Source organism: Stegostoma tigrinum, chromosome 14, assembly GCF_030684315.1.
Source record: "Stegostoma tigrinum isolate sSteTig4 chromosome 14, sSteTig4.hap1, whole genome shotgun sequence".
Lineage (NCBI taxonomy): Eukaryota > Metazoa > Chordata > Chondrichthyes > Orectolobiformes > Stegostomatidae > Stegostoma > Stegostoma tigrinum.
Window position 1 is genome coordinate 23,772,844 of NC_081367.1, and position 16,777 is coordinate 23,789,620.

General features: G+C 38.7%; 1 protein-coding gene across 3 annotated transcripts in view; it reads left to right on the forward strand.

Moving 5' to 3' along the window:
* Positions 1 to 16,777, forward strand: part of acsl3a (acyl-CoA synthetase long chain family member 3a) — a 107,902-nt gene that overhangs the window by 30,944 nt on the left and 60,181 nt on the right. For 2 of the 3 annotated variants that reach the window (XM_059651043.1, XM_059651044.1), the window contains exons 3-4: positions 3,735 to 3,788; positions 15,740 to 15,917. In XM_059651043.1, the coding sequence (XP_059507026.1) occupies positions 3,735 to 3,788; positions 15,740 to 15,917 (232 nt within the window). The remainder of the gene's footprint in view (positions 1 to 3,734; positions 3,789 to 15,739; positions 15,918 to 16,777) is intronic. The other variant, XM_059651045.1, reaches the window with a different exon arrangement.

A 16,777-nucleotide genomic window follows, 5' to 3' on the forward strand; every position in this document is an offset into this window, starting at 1 on the left:
TGGTGCTTTGTTTTCTCATTAGACACCTTTAATAACTGTTAACTTTCTGCATTTCTAAAGTTGCTTAATTCGAATTTAACATCAGAAACTGCCTTTTCAACTGTGCTAAATTTAAACTTGTAGAAGTCTGTTGATCACTTTCTTACATTGATTGATGAAACTGTTTCAATCCAAAACAGATTTCAACAAATGGCTTTGTATAGTTCCAATCTGTCTGTTTTTAATCTTGTGTGACATATTAAACTTCTTTCTGCAATCTTAGATTTCAGCCTAATCATGCATTAGGTTTTCTAGTTTGAGTCCTGTTAACATCCATCTAGAAAGCCTACTTCCTATCTAAGTAAGTTGACCACGAGCCTTATTAGAAAGCTGTGCAACTTTGTGTGTTATCTTCCTTTTTAGTTTTGTTTATATTACTTTACTATTACTTTACACCTTCAAAAGGTGGTGATGATCTGTTAAGTGAAGTGTTCCATTTAGGAGCATGTTCCGGTTCACCTCAACCAGCAAATTTATTTAAAAGTAAATAGCCTATTCCATCAAATTTGGCAGACTTGGGAGGAGAAAAATATTGACAAACCTTGATGTATTGCTCTTTTCACTTTGAGTTTTGCCTGTGCTCCCCTACCTGCAGTTGACTCCACATATATTCAGTTAATAAACTCTTGGTGCACGGCCAACCTCCTGTGGTCTTTCCTTTGGGTGTCTATAGCATCTTATTCTTTTTCAGTTGCAGGTTCGATTCAGATCTATTATGATGAAACTGGAAAGTTTGGACCTTGCTGCACTGTGTAACTTGGAAAAATAGAACATTTCAACCCTGAAATGAGCAGTATCTCAGATCTGAACATATCATGATTTAGAGAAATCAGAGAAATTGAGCAGAAATGGCAACAAAATAGGGATTATTTTTCCCATGTGACCAACACTGTACCACAGATATCAGTGCTGGGTTCACTGCTTTTCGTTACGTTCACATCCAAATCGTTTCAATAAGAGTTATGGTTAATAACTTTACAAAATTGACACCAAAACTGGAGCTGTAATTGATAGCGAAGAAAGTTATCTCAAAGTACAGCGGCACCTTGAGCAAATGGGCCAGTGGGCTGAGGAGCTGTAGATGGAAGTTAATTTTGATAAATGAGAAGTGCTGCATTTTGGAAAGGCAAATCAGAACAGGACTTATGCACTCAATAGTAATGTCCAATTATGTTGCTGAGCAAAGAGACCTTGGAATACAAGTTCATAGTTCCTTGAAAGTGGAGTCCTAGGTAGACAGGATAGTGAAGGTGTGCTTGCCTTTATTGGTCAGTGCATCGAGTATAAAAATTGGCAGGTCATTTTGCAGCTATACAGGACATTGTCAATACAGTGTGGAGCTTGAGGATCACAGGTCAGGCAGCATCCGAGGAGTAGGACAGTCAAAGTTTTGGGTTTACACGCTTCATCAAGGCTGATGAAGGGTCTAAACCTGAAATGTCAACTTTCCTACTCCTCTGATGCTGCCTGACCTGTGTTCCTCAAGCTCCACACTGTATTGACTCTGACTCCAACACTTGCAGTTCTTGCTATCTCCAAGTGACACTACAGGACATTGGCTACTTTTGGAATACTTTGTTCAGTTCTGGCCTTTCTACCGTTGGAAGGATGTTGTGAACCTTGAAAGGGTTTAGAAAAGATTTACAAGTTAGTTGCCAGGGCTCGAGAGTTTGAGCTATGTGGAGGGGGCTGAATCTTCTGGGGCTATTGTCCCTAGAGCGTCAGAGGCTGAGGGGTGACCTTGTAGAGTTGTCAAGGTACTTTTCCAAAAGTAGAGGAGTCTAAATCTAGAGGCAGAGGTCTAAGGTGAGAGGGGAAAGATTTTAAATGGGACCTGAAGGGCAACCTTTTCACTGGACGGTTGAGTGTATGGAATAAGCTGCCAGAGGAAACAGTGGCGTCTGGTATAATTATAACATTTAAAAGGCATCTGGGTGGGTCTATGAATAGGAAGGGTTTAGAGGGATATGGGCCAGATGCTTGCATATGGGACTAGATTAATTTGGGCTATCTGGTCAGCACGAATGAGTTGGACCGAAAGATCTGTTTTCATGATGTACAGCTCTGATTTTTAAGGGACCAACTCAGGTTTTTTTTAATCATTCACTTGTGGGACATCAGCATTACTGGCTGAGCTAGCATTTACTGGTCCTCCCTTGTTTTCCTTGGGAGGGTGGTCGTGAGCTGCGTTCTTCAACAATCGTCGGTAGTGTAAGCTTAGGCTTCCACATCCCTAGAAAATTAACAGCTGCCCCATAATCTAAGTATAACTATAGTTTCATGGAAAAGTGACTCCTGTCTAGCAGCAATGTGGTTGATTCTTTTCTTAATCAGTCAAGTGATAATTATGGTCTTGAATGACACACATCATTTGCCCACTGCTTCAACTTCTCCTGCAGCTCTGTATTGTTTGACTGCCAAAAAAGAATCACATCAAATGGCCATCTCTAGCACTTGCATAAAACCATATTGATTGAAGATATTTACTTTTCAGTGTATTTAGTTGCCTTGCTATGTCTTTGAGATTTTATATCAAAGTAAAATTTAATCTTGTACACATTAGAGGAATTTGACAAATTTTAACAAATTATTTTAAGTGGAAATTGGTGCACATTAATTCATCACTGTACCAAATATACCTACCCTTCATATGTATTTTTATGCAAATGATTAACTGTAAATACTCCTGACAGTATTTCATAAAAACTTCCCAATAATTCCAGATAAGTGGGATCATTCAGTAAATAGTAAATAGCCAAAGTGATAATTTTTTTAAAAAGTGTTACTGATAAAGCACAATGGAAGAGTTCGTTTGGGGTGTATTATCTTCTGTTTTGCTACATTTTCTGACTTCACTTTACTGCAGCAATGAGGATCCCTCTGCATGAGGGTAACAGCTGACTTATTTTAGAGTACAAAAACAAAGTTGCTGGAAAAGCTTAGCAGGTTTGGCAGCATTGGCGGAGGAGAAAACAGAGTTAGCATTTCGTGTGTGGTGACCCTTCCTCAGAACACTTTGGGTTTTTATTTTAGAGTATGCTTATTGGTGCACTGTAATTATTTACTTCCACGTGTCTGTAAGTGGTTGGTGTAATTCTTCCATGATATGTCTAACTCTATGCAGCATCGGGAATGAGTTCAGTTCACAGAAGTCCATTATAGCCATTTGTCAGTTTCCACTGATGCTGTAACATATGAAAAACCCTCAGCAGTTTAACATTTTTAAACACTCACTCTCAATCAATATTTGATATTATACAGTTGGTATGGACAGACTCTCAACTGTAAAGACAATTTAAAACAATCTCTCAAAGAACCAATGCAAAATTATCTTCAAACGTGCATATGAATTTGGCAAAAGATTTTTCAGTTTTGTTTCCCCAGATGCATTTCCATACAATGGTAGTTTGCTGCTAAGCACCTAAATCTGGATATTTTACTGGAGTGGTCTTGAGACAGATGTAGTTCTGGTTTTTGACATTTTCTCACTAGTACAGTATGCCCTGTTTGAGTGATAGAACATCTGTTCAGTTAATCAAGTTTAGTGTTATTAGTTCAAGTATATATGTTGATGTGTTAATTCGTTAAAAATGAGATAAATAAGATTTATTAGAAAGTTTTTTTAAAAAATTTCCTGTCCTACAGGACAGGTACTTCTTTTTTTTACCACTGTTTTCTGACCCTTCACATTATAGAATTCTTCAGATGAGACAGCGCAGGAAGATGACAAGGTCATAGTAACAGAGAAAGTAAGTTCTATCCCAAACAATCTATTAAATATTCTAGGTGTTTTGTAAGATAGGTTAAGTGGTGATTTCAGTTCATCTGTAGAACAGTGTAGATACAAGTATAGCATGAAAAATGAGTTCCGTGGTTTATTTTCTTACCTAATTTATCAGATGTTGCATGTAAGTCCTGATTTTGTGCTGTCCAAAATTTGAAGGTTGCATCTGAACAGGTTCCCTCAGGTCTAGGGTAAGACAATATAGATATGCAGCGAGGTTCTTTATAGATCGTTCACTGATTTCCTTACGAGATTGCATGTATATTAGTAACATGACTAGGCTTGCTTCATCAGATCTCCACATGATATTTTAGAGGAGATCTGCCAATATTGAATGTAAGGGACATTAAATGAAAACCTTTGGTCAAAAAGTACAATATTTATTGTTGGTTCACTAATTTTTAAATTATTTTTTAAAAGACATTTTTCATTTCTGCCCTGCTGCCTAAGGGCAAAAATTCATACTGAGTCTATTTCACTGGTGGTTTAAACTGTGAAGGCACAAGTGACATATATATTCTTTCTAAGCATTTTTTTTTAGTAGAACCAATTGTAATTACTTAGGTTTGAACAGGTGTTCTGCTGTCTCTCAACTTTCATGAAGGTTCTTAGTAATTTCAACTACACACTTCCTTTTGTTCCTTTAGCTGATTTAATGAGTATTTATTGAAATAACAACAGCAAAACTGTCAATAGCTCACCATTACTCCACTGTAACTGATAGCAGCTTTCACGCTTGCTGGGAATGATGTGAAAAGCCACTGTCAGTGATTCTTTCTTTCTCCAGAGGTTGTGCTTTTGGAATGTGCCTCCACCCCCTGTCCACCGCAGTCAGTAGGAAATATCATGAATTTGACAAATTTCCCTGTTGCATTGTTTTTGCTGTAACCACTCTTGCAGGGGTGGGGGTGTGGGGAACGGATCTTATTGCATTGAGGTGGAGCTGGGCTTTTCATAGTATGTTAACTTCATTAATTACTAATAAATGCATGCACTGGTTTTCAAAAGCTCACTTTATATTTGTAGAATGTTAAATTTCATGTGAAAAATATTTGGTTTGCTTTCTATCGAAATCCAATCATGCATATTTTGCCACTTGAGAATTGCAACTAACGGTGAAGAGTATCACGCGCTTTTAATTTCTTGGTTTGCTGTGTTTGAAAACTTCAATGCAATTGGCTGGTAACTGCTTGCTGGTATTACTGCTGCTTTACACCGTGCTATGCCCTTGACTTGGTACCAGATCTAAATTCTTGTTGGAAAAAGAAAAAAGTGTGCCACTGTGGTTGCTGGATTATGAATGACACATGCTTTAAGGTGAACAGTGAGGACTATTGATTTGCTTTGACAGTGATTGCAAAGTGGATGAATAGAAAAGCAAGTGTCCTCATCAGTGTAATAAAATGTAAAACATACACTAGTTGATACTTTGCGTTCCTACTCTAAATGATTATGCAAACAAGAATTGTGCTCAAGTTTCCCTCTTCAGAGAGAGTGTCTCATCATTCCAAAGGAGGCAGATAGTAAGGTAAGGCTGAATATCTATGTGGGAGCAAATCTATGTAGATCATTTCTCCTCCTTTCTGAACCTGAATCCTCAGACAAACAATTGCATATTGTTTTATTTGGTTATAGTTCATAAATTTGTTTCTTATGCACCATCTAATGGAAAATTGAGGGGTTTTGTTGGAAGGTAACCATCAGCAATGTATCTGCCTGCCTCTCAGTTCTTTCACCCATGCGATTACAAGACCATTTTGCATTATTTACATTTTGTTTTAAAATTTGAGTATTGCAGTAATTTGAGATGCTCACCAGCCACAGAATCCCAGTAGAGTGGAAACGGGCCATTTGGCCCAACAAGTGTACGTCGCCCGTCCAAACAGCATCCCACCTAAACCATTCCCCTTTGCCTTTCCCTGTAACCCTACATTTCCAATGGCTAATCTACCTAACTTACACACCCCTGGATACTAAACGCAATTTAGCATGGCCAATCCACGAACCCGCACGTCTTTGGTCTATGGCAGGAAACCGGAGCACCTGGTGGAAACCCATGCAAGACATGGGGAGAATGTGCAAACTCCACACAGACAGGCGTCTAAGGGTAGAATCAAACCCAGCCCCTGGTGCTGTGAGGCAGCAGTGCTAACCACTGAGCCCCCTATAATACAAACTACATAACATGCTGTGTCTTGGATCAGTCACTTCTTAATTAATTTCCAGTGGACTTGGAATAACCTAGTTTAAAATAAATGTTTTTGCTAATCCCTTTTTTGTGACGTAACTTCCTAGATTTCTAAACATGTGAACAATGTTTTAGTCAAGAATTGAGAACTAATCTGATAAATGTGACCATGCAGCAGGGTTAGACTTATAACTTGTGAGATTTTTAAATATGGGGCAAAGACAGCAAATCCTGCATTGCATCACAGTGCTGACTGAGCTTAGGATAAAGCAGTTTTCGTAATTGCATTTAGAACAGTAATGGCTTTGTTGCAATGTTTACTGAACTATAAATGTCGAAATTGCACGTTTCTAAACCAGTACCATATTCTTATTCCAAGATAATAAAATGTGAGGCTGGATGAACACAGCAGGCCAAGCAGCATCTCAGGAGCACAAAAGCTGACGTTTCGGGCCTAGACCCTTCATCAGAGAGGGGGATGGGGGGAGGGAACTGGAATAAATAGGGAGAGAGGGGGAGGCGGACCGAAGATGGAGAGTAAAGAAGATAGGTGGAGAGGGTGTAGGTGGGGAGGTAGGGAGGGGATAGGTCAGTCCAGGGAAGACGGACAGGTCAAGGAGGTGGGATGAGGTGAGTAGGTAGCTGGGGGTGCGGCTTGGGGTGGGAGGAAGGGATGGGTGAGAGGAAGAACCGGTTAGGGAGGCAGAGACAGGTTGGACTGGTTTTGGGATGCAGTGGGTGGGGGGGAAGAGCTGGGCTGGTTGTGTGGTGCAGTGGGGGGAGGGGATGAACTGGGCTGGTTTAGGGATGCAGTGGGGGAAGGGGAGATTTTGAAACTGGTGAAGTCCACATTGATACCATATGGCTGCAGGGTTCCCAGGCGGAATATGAGTTGCTGTTCCTGCAACCTTCGGGTGGCATCATTGTGGCAGTGCAGGAGGCCCATGATGGACATGTCATCAAGAGAATGGGAGGGGGAGTGGAAATGGTTTGCGACTGGGAGGTGCAGTTGTTTGTTGCGAACTGAGCGGAGGTGTTCTGCAAAGCGGTCCCCAAGCCTCATATATATTCTTATTCTGTTGTTTAGTTTCTTGTTCTCCCTGATAGGATGGGATGATGGCTTTTATTGCTACATTGTACTTTGTTTTAAACTGCAGTGTGCTGTAATATTGCCATCAGATTTTTGCTAGCTTTCTTCCTTCACTTTCTTCTCTTTCCCTTTCTCCTCCACTGCTCGACTGACTGGGAGTTTATGTTAAGGTCTGATAACATTTTCTGATGTGCTGCATTGATATTTCACTCAATTACTAATGTTTAAATGTGCTTAAACAGGTTCTTTAAAGTGTTATATCTAGAACTTGTTCCTGTCCTTTTGAGTGGAAAGGACTTGGACAAATTAGTGTAGAGTTGAAGTGATTTCTTTTAAGCTTTCAGTAGAATTCAACAGTTTTAATTACATAATTAACCAAGTTTTAAGCATTTTTTCTGGCTTCAAGACAGAAAGCAGAGTTGGGACTAAAAGCTACTTAACCCAAGTGACAGAAGATGGATCATTCTGTCAGGATCAGAGCTAGGACGACTGTTTGCTATTTATATTAGCAGTTTTCAACGTAAACATTTTGTAAATTTACAGATGATGCCAAACTTCTTTTTTGAACGGGTGGGTCGAAAGGAAGAATTGTGAATACCGAGTAGGACTCCCACAAATTCTAAGAAGTCAACTTTCAGGATGAGCATGCAATTAGCCAAATAGAGCTAATATATGTAAATGTGAAGTTTTATTTTTGTGAAATGTAATGTTACGTAGAAAATGGGACTGACATTAAAGTGGTGGATCAAAGGGACCTTGAAGTTCTGATATAAGTCCTTAAAAGTGAGGATGCACGCTTACTTTTCCTGGTCTCTCTTAACTTGTTAGTGGTTATTTTTAGAGGGAATTGAAAGACTAGTTATTCTGTACTAGTTCAATCCTTGGTCAACATATCTGGAATATGTTCTGATGATTGAATATAAAGTAAGGTACAGAGGCATTGGAGAGTGTGTTTCTAAAAATTTGATGATACCATGAGTAATGTAGGCTTTTTTTTCCCCTTTTCAGGGTGCAACTCTTGAAAAGCAAAAGATGAAGAGTTTTTAAATCTCTGAAGGATTTTGTTGGAGAAGGCAGGGCATTATAAGTATTTCAGTTTGTGGGAAAGAGCAAAACTGAAGGCCATCAATATTAGTCACCAAGAACTCCAGTAGACAATTCAGAAGGAACATATTGAGAGATTGGTGAGAATGGGACATTCTACCACAGGGAGTGATTGAAACCACTAAAATAGATGTATGAGGATAAAGGGAACAAAAGTTTGTGCCATATAGCTAGATGAGAGAAGACATGAGCATAAACACTACATAATCAGCTAGGGCTAGAATGACTGACGTTTGTGTTCTTTATTCATTGTTGTTCCAAGTCAGTATGGTGAGTGGCTTGGATGGGAGCACTTGCGACATCCCAGGTATGCCCAGGCCACCCTTGTCTTTCTAGTTGAAAATGTTTGTTGTCTTTGAAAGTGCTGTGTTAAGAATTTTTGGAATACGTTTGCAGTGAATCTTTTAAGTTGTACACCCTGCTGCTGCCTGAGTGTCAGTGGTACACGAAGTGGATGTTTGTGGATGTGGTGCCAATCAGGTGTCCTGGATGGTTGCAAACACCTTGAGGGTTGGAGTTGCACCCACCCATCCAGGCAAATGGAATGTATTCCGTCACGCTCCTTGTAGATGATGGACAAGTTTTGCAGAATCAGGCAGTGAGTTATTCACAGCAGTATTCCTAGCCTCTGCCGTGCTGTTGTAGTCACTGCATTTGTGGCAGGTCCAGTTGAGTTTCTGGTCAATGGTACCATAGAGGATGATGATAGTGAGGGATTCAGTGATGGTAACACCTTTGAATGTCAAGGGATGGTGGTGAAATGGTCATTGCCCAACATTTGTATGGCATGAATGTGATGTCATTTGTCAGCCCAAGCTGGATGTTGTCCATATCGTGTCAAATTTAAATGTGGACAGCTCCAGTATCTGAGCAGTCATAACTGGTGCCAATCATTGTGCACTTCTGACCGTATGATATTCTAAGCAATAACATTTTTAATATTTCTTGGCTTCAGTATTTTAAGCTTGTTTTGCAGATTTTCTGGCATACAATTTATTCTGTATAATGCATTGTGTTCACTTAATAGGAATATTTTGCATGATAATTGGTAGGCCCCATTTAAATCTGCACTGTACTGTAGCAGATTAATGCACCATACAATAGTAAGATTTGGGTTTATACAGTATGAAACGTTTTTTTTTAAACCAAATCTAGTGTAGTTCTAAAAGTTTTGAGAGACTGCTCGTTCTTGGTTTCAATTCAGGTTATTTGGCCACGTAGTTTGGCTAGTGACTAGGCTCTAACTCGTCAATTTGATGCCATGTAGAGAAAAACATGGTGTTTTTAAGACTAGCTGACTAGTTTAGTGATAGACACAATACTAATTCTTGATCATCAACTTAAACCACCACATGCCTAATACTCAGCTAAATATTTACTGTGTTTTTGGTACATCTGTAGTCAACCTCCTGTAAAGTAATACTTTAATTACATCATTAGAAGATCATGAAGTGCGCACAACTAATTAGTTAGTTTTCAAGTGGAGTCACTGTTTTGGTAATATAGCAGCCAGTTTTTCTGTTTTGCACAGCAAGAGCTCAAAATATAACAATGAGAAATGACTGACCAGTTTCCCTCTTTTGGAGATCTTTGAGGAATCTGGACCCAACTTTTGAACTGTTTCAAGGAATCCTGTATGTCAGCTTAATCTAACACAATTGACTGAAACATTGGTAATGTCTCCAGAAGTGTTTTTGAAAGTGTAGCAATCCTCCTTACTGATTGGAAGTGTTGGCTGAGATGACATGTTCACACCTCGCTTATTAGGTTTATAAAATAGTTGTACAATTCTTTGAATATACCTAAAGCAGTTTGAGTTTAAAATCTTGAAATGGGAAGTTTCATAAAATGAAAAAATAATTTTATCTAGGTAAGCCGCGCAAAAGAATTGACATGGGAAATGAAAATTGATATCTGTATTGAAAGGGCAGAAGTAGAATATGTAGATTAAAGAAAATAATCATTTGTCCATGTTGTATGTCGTGCAAAAAGAAAAATTAATGTTCTTCACTAGGAATGAATTAAAGTTGTTGAAGGATGCTGTACTCTGGATGCAAGCTAATTTAGAACAGTTGACGATATTTCGTAGGAAATGTTCAGAGGCTGTTCCTTTCTCTAGCCTAGTGCTTATTAAAAATGCAAAAATATTTAATGTAGAAATGAATTTGACTGGATCTTGTGCACTATGATGGATGGTTTTTGTGTTTTTTAACTTTATCGTGGCATTCAAAGACTCAGTGTGCTAATGAACAAAAATGGGCATGCTATAAAGCAGCATAAAAATTTCTTTAAAATCAGATTTCTGAATGTAACTATCCCTTGATCAAAATTTAGGAGGCAGTCTAAACTGGCTTGTGTAGGCAATGTTTGCTGAATTCAACCCTGACAGTATGAGTGAATCATGTCTGCTGGGTTTAAACACAAAGGTAGAATTACAGAGCTTGTATGTGAAAGCACTTCAGGCTTGTGTAAATTAAAGCTAATGGTTGGGGAAATTTAGGTATCCTTGAACGTTTTCAATGAATTGCATCGTTACCTTTAACTTGCAGTACCCAGAATAATGGATGTGCCCAGAAATGACTTTTTTCAGATAGTTTTTTCATGGCTTTGCACCTGTAGTAAAAACATTCCTTAAAAATTAGGCAAGCCTGAGGATTTTTTTTTGAAGCATTGGCTCTTGGTAGAGACACATTGATGGTTAGGCCTGCATTTTTAGTTGACTGGAGTTAAGGTAAAAGTCAGCCATACTGCCACAGGTCTGGAGTGACATTTAGGCAAAACCTGATCAAGATAACCCCTTTCCTTCCATTAAAGAACTGTAGTGAAGCAGCTGGCTGTTTTATGCCATTTCGTGTTGTTTCATCTTTGTACCAGATTTTTATTGAATTTGAATTTTAGTTTTTTTTTGCCACAGTGGAATTCAAATCCATGTTCCTAAAAAGCCTGTGGTTCTAGATTACTAGTCCAGTGACATTACCACTTCTTCACAACCTCATTATAGCAGGTATATTGCTAGGCAATTATTGAGGTCATCCAGATTAATATAAATAACAGTTTTACTATTTTCTGCCTCTCAATGTAACCCTTTTAATTAAGCCTTTGGATCAATGTGTTATCTTTAACAACATTTCTAATTTTAGAGATTTCATGAGAAAATTAATCAATATCAAAGGCAGTATATGGACCTTTCAATCTGTTTCTAGCATAAAAGATGCATTATTAAATATAGTATTTGTGTTTGGAAGTTATCAGTTTAAAGTGTAACACTCAGGAGGATTTGGAGAAAATTGTTGCCACGTTACGTTTGAAGGTTTTTCGTCAGAAAATGCAAAAGATTTAATATAAACACCTGTTAACTAGTGTCTGAAACTATGACTGTTGTGAACTAAAATTTTGTTATGCCACTTACGCCCTCGTGGGCAATTGCAAGAGATGCTGAGGATTAGCCCATCTTGAATGCCTGCACATTATTATGTGAAATTTTAATTTCTTTTTAGAAGTAAAAAGAATCCTGTTCTCCTTGATCACCTGCCCAGTTTTTTTATACTTTATTCATTAGAGGTTCATTCCACAAGTGTGGCATTGTATTCCATCAGTAAATGTAACTCTGTTAACTCGCATCCTCGATCAGTTTGCATCATCTATTTCCTGTGCACACAGGATAATAGAATTTTTACTGTATGTCTGTCTTTTCAAAATGTGTCCACTGAAGCTTTCCTGAAGCAATGCTAGGCAACCAAAAATGTGTGTGTAACAGCAAAAAAATTTTATGCATCCTGAATCTTTATGTTCTTGTGTTAATTGAGTTGAAATATATTAAATACTTGAGTTTCTGAATCTTGAGGAACGTAAACACTTTTTTGCATAGGTTTTACCTTTTAAAATGTACCTAAAACTACAACTGAACAGAAAACCATCACAAAAGGAATGTAACTTCGAAATTGTTGTATTGATCAGTTATAGCGTCAAAACAGCATTCTGCATTTCCGGTCACTTAGTCTTGTCCAGACATACTGCTGCATTAAGAATATGAGACTTTGACTTTTATAATTCGTGACTGAAGCAATGAGATAAACTGAAGGAGGAAAATTTTGCTTTTACATTTTCAAAGATTTGAATTCGAATTCTTTGGTAGTGAAATATTTAAACTTTTTCAACACTGGAGGGCAGTGTTGATATTCCATATAATATGAACATTACTTTGTTCCACGTCCTGCTGTTGAGTGTTACTGGGTGAAAACATGGAATTGTAGAATTCTTACAGCACAGAAGGCCATTGATTTATCATTTCCATACTGACTCTCCTCAGGATTAGTTGATGCACTGTCACCTCATCACTCTGACCCCACTTCCCTGCACTTTCTTTCTTTTCAAGTACCCTCAGAATATTTAATAAATTCAAAAAAATAATAATGCAGGAAGCTACTGCCCAGTGTCCCTGCACCAGCCAAGAAATCTGCTGTAGAGCCTCATTCTATTTTCCATCACCTGGCCCATAACCTACGATATTACAGGGCTTCAGCTGCACATCTGGAGATTTTTCTAATAAACTGAGGGTTTTTGTGTCTGCTACCATCTGTTTGGGCAGCACGGTGGCTCAGTGGTTAGCACTGCAGCCTCAGGGACCCGGGTTCGATTCCAGCCTCGGGCGACTGTCTGTGTGGAGTTTGCACATTCTCCCCGTGTCTGTGTGGGTTTCCTCCCACAGTCCAAAGATGTGCAGGCTAGGTGGATTGGCCATGCTAAATTGCCTGTAGTGTTCAGGGGTATGTGGGTTATAGGGGGATGGGTCTGGGTGGAATGCTCCAAAGGGCAGTGTGGACTTGTTGGGCCGAAGGACCAGTTTCCACATGTGTAGGGAATCTAATCTAATCTTAAAAAAATGAAACTTCCCACTGTTCCCCTCTAATCTTTCTACCACTTGTTTTAAATCATTGCCTCTAATTATTGCCCCCACCCCAAACTAAGGGTAATGTGTCCTTCCCAACAAGCCTATTCAAGCCCCTTGCAACCTTATGCACTTGAATCAAATCTCCCCTCGGCTGCCTCTGTTGCAATTGAAACCCCACCCTGTCTTTCCTGAATTGCAATTTGTCAGTCTTGGCAATATTCTTGCAAATCTCCTCTGTATCTTCTCGAGCAGTTACCACCTTTTTGTAATGAGGTGACCAGAACATCACTCAAGTTGTGGCCTAAACCATTTTTTAGTAAGATTCATCTTAACCTCCTTGCTCTTTCTATTCTGTATCATGGCTAGTAAAGGAAAGTTTTCCATTTTCCTTAACTATGATATTGAAATATCCAGTTGCTTTCGGGGTTCTGTGGGCATGGCACTTCAAGGTCCCTCACTTGCTCTGCACCTCTTAAAAATCCCTTGCTAAAATTCATCTGGACCAGTCAATTAAACTGCCTTTATCAATTGTCCTTGCTATTGGCAAAAAAAATTGTTAGTCACACACAATCTATCTTAAGTCCATAATAATCTTTGCTTCTGTCAGCCTGTGTTCTTAAGTTTGTTGCTACTGTTGTAGTTCACAATATTCTCATGTTTTGTACCACATACAAATTTCACAATCATACCCTGCACATCCAAGTTTTGGCCATTTAATGTAGAAGAAAAGAATGGCCTGAAATCATACTATATACTAAAGCCTGCAGAATCAGCTATTCACCATACTTTTGTTTTGTCATTTAGTCAAATTTGTTTCCATGTTGAGTAACTTCTGATTTCAAGGGTTTGAACTTCGTTGGTCAGCCTGTTATGTTGCATTTAATCAAATGACTTAGAAGTCAACTGCACTAATATCAATTGCCCTCTGTTACTTCTTTGAAAACTCGAATTAACTGAGCACTATTTTCCTTAAACAAATCTCACGCTGGTTTTCCTTCAGTTAATCAATATTAATCCAAGTGGCGGTTAAATTTGTCCCAGTTTATTGTTTTTAAAAGTTTTCCTACTACCAAAATTAAAATGACTGGCCTAGAGTTACTGGGTTTTTTCCAACATCCTTTATTGAACAAGATTATAGAACTTACAATTCACTAATCTTTCAAAACTTTTCCTGTTTTTAAGAATAATTAGAAAATGATGACCAGGGTATCTACATTTTTCACCTTTACTTTCCTCATGGGGTACAGCTCATCTAGCTCAGCTGTTGGGGAATAAGTAGCGAATTGGATGGCAATCTGTTTACAAAACATAATAAGGTTAAAATTAGCTATTCAGATGAGCAAAATATTATGTTCTGTTAAAATAGATATTGAGACCATTGTTGTAGACCATGTAAATAACGTAGTAGTTGGAAGTACATGTCTAAAGTTGCATACAGCACCAAAGTGTGTGTGTGAGAGATTGCAGGGGAGAATGACATTAAAATTTAAAAATAAAACAGGAAGGCGCTAATAACTTGAGTGGGCATGTAATTAGATGAATATTAATATTGCTGTGTGTTGGGTGATATGTTTTGGTAGGAACACTTAAAATTACGTGTGCTTTAGAAATTAAAAGCTTAAATATTGTTCATAGACCATTCCACCATAGAATCCCTACAGTGTCGAAACAGGCCATTCAGCCCAATAAGTCCACACTGACCGTCAGAACATCCCACCCAGACACCCATTCCCCCATAACCCACCTAATCTAAACACCCCTGAATACTACAGATAATTTAGCATGACCAATCCACCATCTTTGGACTGTGGGAGGAAACCTACGCAGACGCAGGGAGAATGTGCAAACTCCACATAGTCAGCCACCCGAGAGTGGAATCGAATGCGGGTCCCTGTCACTGTGACGCAGCAGTGCTAACCACAGTGCTGCCCCATGAGTTAAGATTTGGATTACGGTGCACAGGTGCGGAAACCAATAAAAATGGAAATGCAGTTAATAGGATCATAAAACTAAGTTCATTTTTCAAGGGATAGAACCAAATAACTGAAGTTGTGTTCAACTGTTTAAAACTCTGATTCAATCACACTTGGAGTACTGAGAGCAGTTTTTGTCTCAATATCCTAGAGAAGGTATAAAACAAATTTGAAGGAATGATAGCAGAAATAAGGATTTTTATGAAAAGGAAAAAAATTGAGCAGCCTAATAATCATCTTTGAAAAAGAGAAGATAGGGAGTGAGGGGGCAACATTCTTAGTGTTTGAAAAAAAGAGGTCGAGACATTCCCATATTTTGTGTGGCCAGAGATATAAGATGGTCACTGCCAAATCTAATACGGAATTTGGGTCAACTTTTATAACCAGGAATTAGTTGGAACATGGAACTCACTACTACAAGGAATAAAGTGAGTTGACAGATGTACATTTCAGGGAGAGACACAGAAGAACATATTAGTAGGTTTAGATGAATTAAGTCCGCAAAAGGCTGGAACATGAACCAAAGCACAGACCACGTGAGCTGCATGCCCTGTTTCTATGTATTGAATAGCATGTGGTTATATAGTACAAATATCTATCGATGCTTTTATCTATTTGCGGCGTCCCTGCTTTAAAATGATCTACTAATTTTTTTTCTTGCCCATGCCAGTTAATACTTGGAAATTACAAGTGGCTCACCTATGATGAGGTCCATCGTCGTGTTACACATTTTGGGAGTGGATTGGCTATGTTGGGCCAACGGCCAAAGGCCAACATAGCCATCTTCTGTGAAACAAGAGCTGAATGGATGATAGCTGCCCAGTCCTGTTTCATGTATAACTTCCCTCGTGAGTAAAACTTTTCATGACTGTATCCAAATTCCAACTAACTCGGACTAACAATATATATTTTGTCAACTTAATCGTTTCAAGAGACTTGATGCTTTTGACTATGTAAGTGAATGTGTTGTATATGATTGACGTAGTGGGTTAAACTATGAAGACCAGGTAATCTTACACTTTTAAGCCTTGATCCCTATAAATGTTATCGAGTAACCTGTGGTAGAAAGTGGAAATGTGAAAGTGTTAAGCAAAAGCAATATTATTGTGAACTAAAGGGCTCAGGGACAGGTGATGCTTCAACTTGATAAAATGTCAGTTTTGGTAAGTGAGGCTTTTGGCACCATTTGGACTGTACTGTGGTATAGATTACCGCTGTCTGGAGTGGAGAACATACAAAGAAAGTAAGGTACACTAAGTGATTAAAAAATATCATTCAGTCTGCTTACTTGAGTTTTATTAAAAGTAGCTAAATTATTTCAGTGTTTGATATTTTAAATAATCAACAGGCTGAGTCCAATGTGCACTAAACTTTACTGTTGGTCTGAATCAAGTCTGCTTTGCGCTGAGATAATAGGAACTGCAGATGCTGGAGAATCCGAGATGACAAGGCATAGAGCTGGATGAACACAGCAGGCCAAGCAGCATCATAGGAGCCGGAAGGCTGACATTTCGGGCCTAGACAACCTTCAGAAACAGCCTAGGCCTGAAATGTCAGCCTTCCGGCTCCTATGATGCTGCTTGGCCTGCTGTGTTCATCCAGCTCTACACCTTGATATCGCTGATTTCTCTTGTAATAAACTGTATCCTTATTTATAGTATTAGAATCCCTACAGTGTAGAAACAGTCCCTTTGGCCCAACAAGTCCA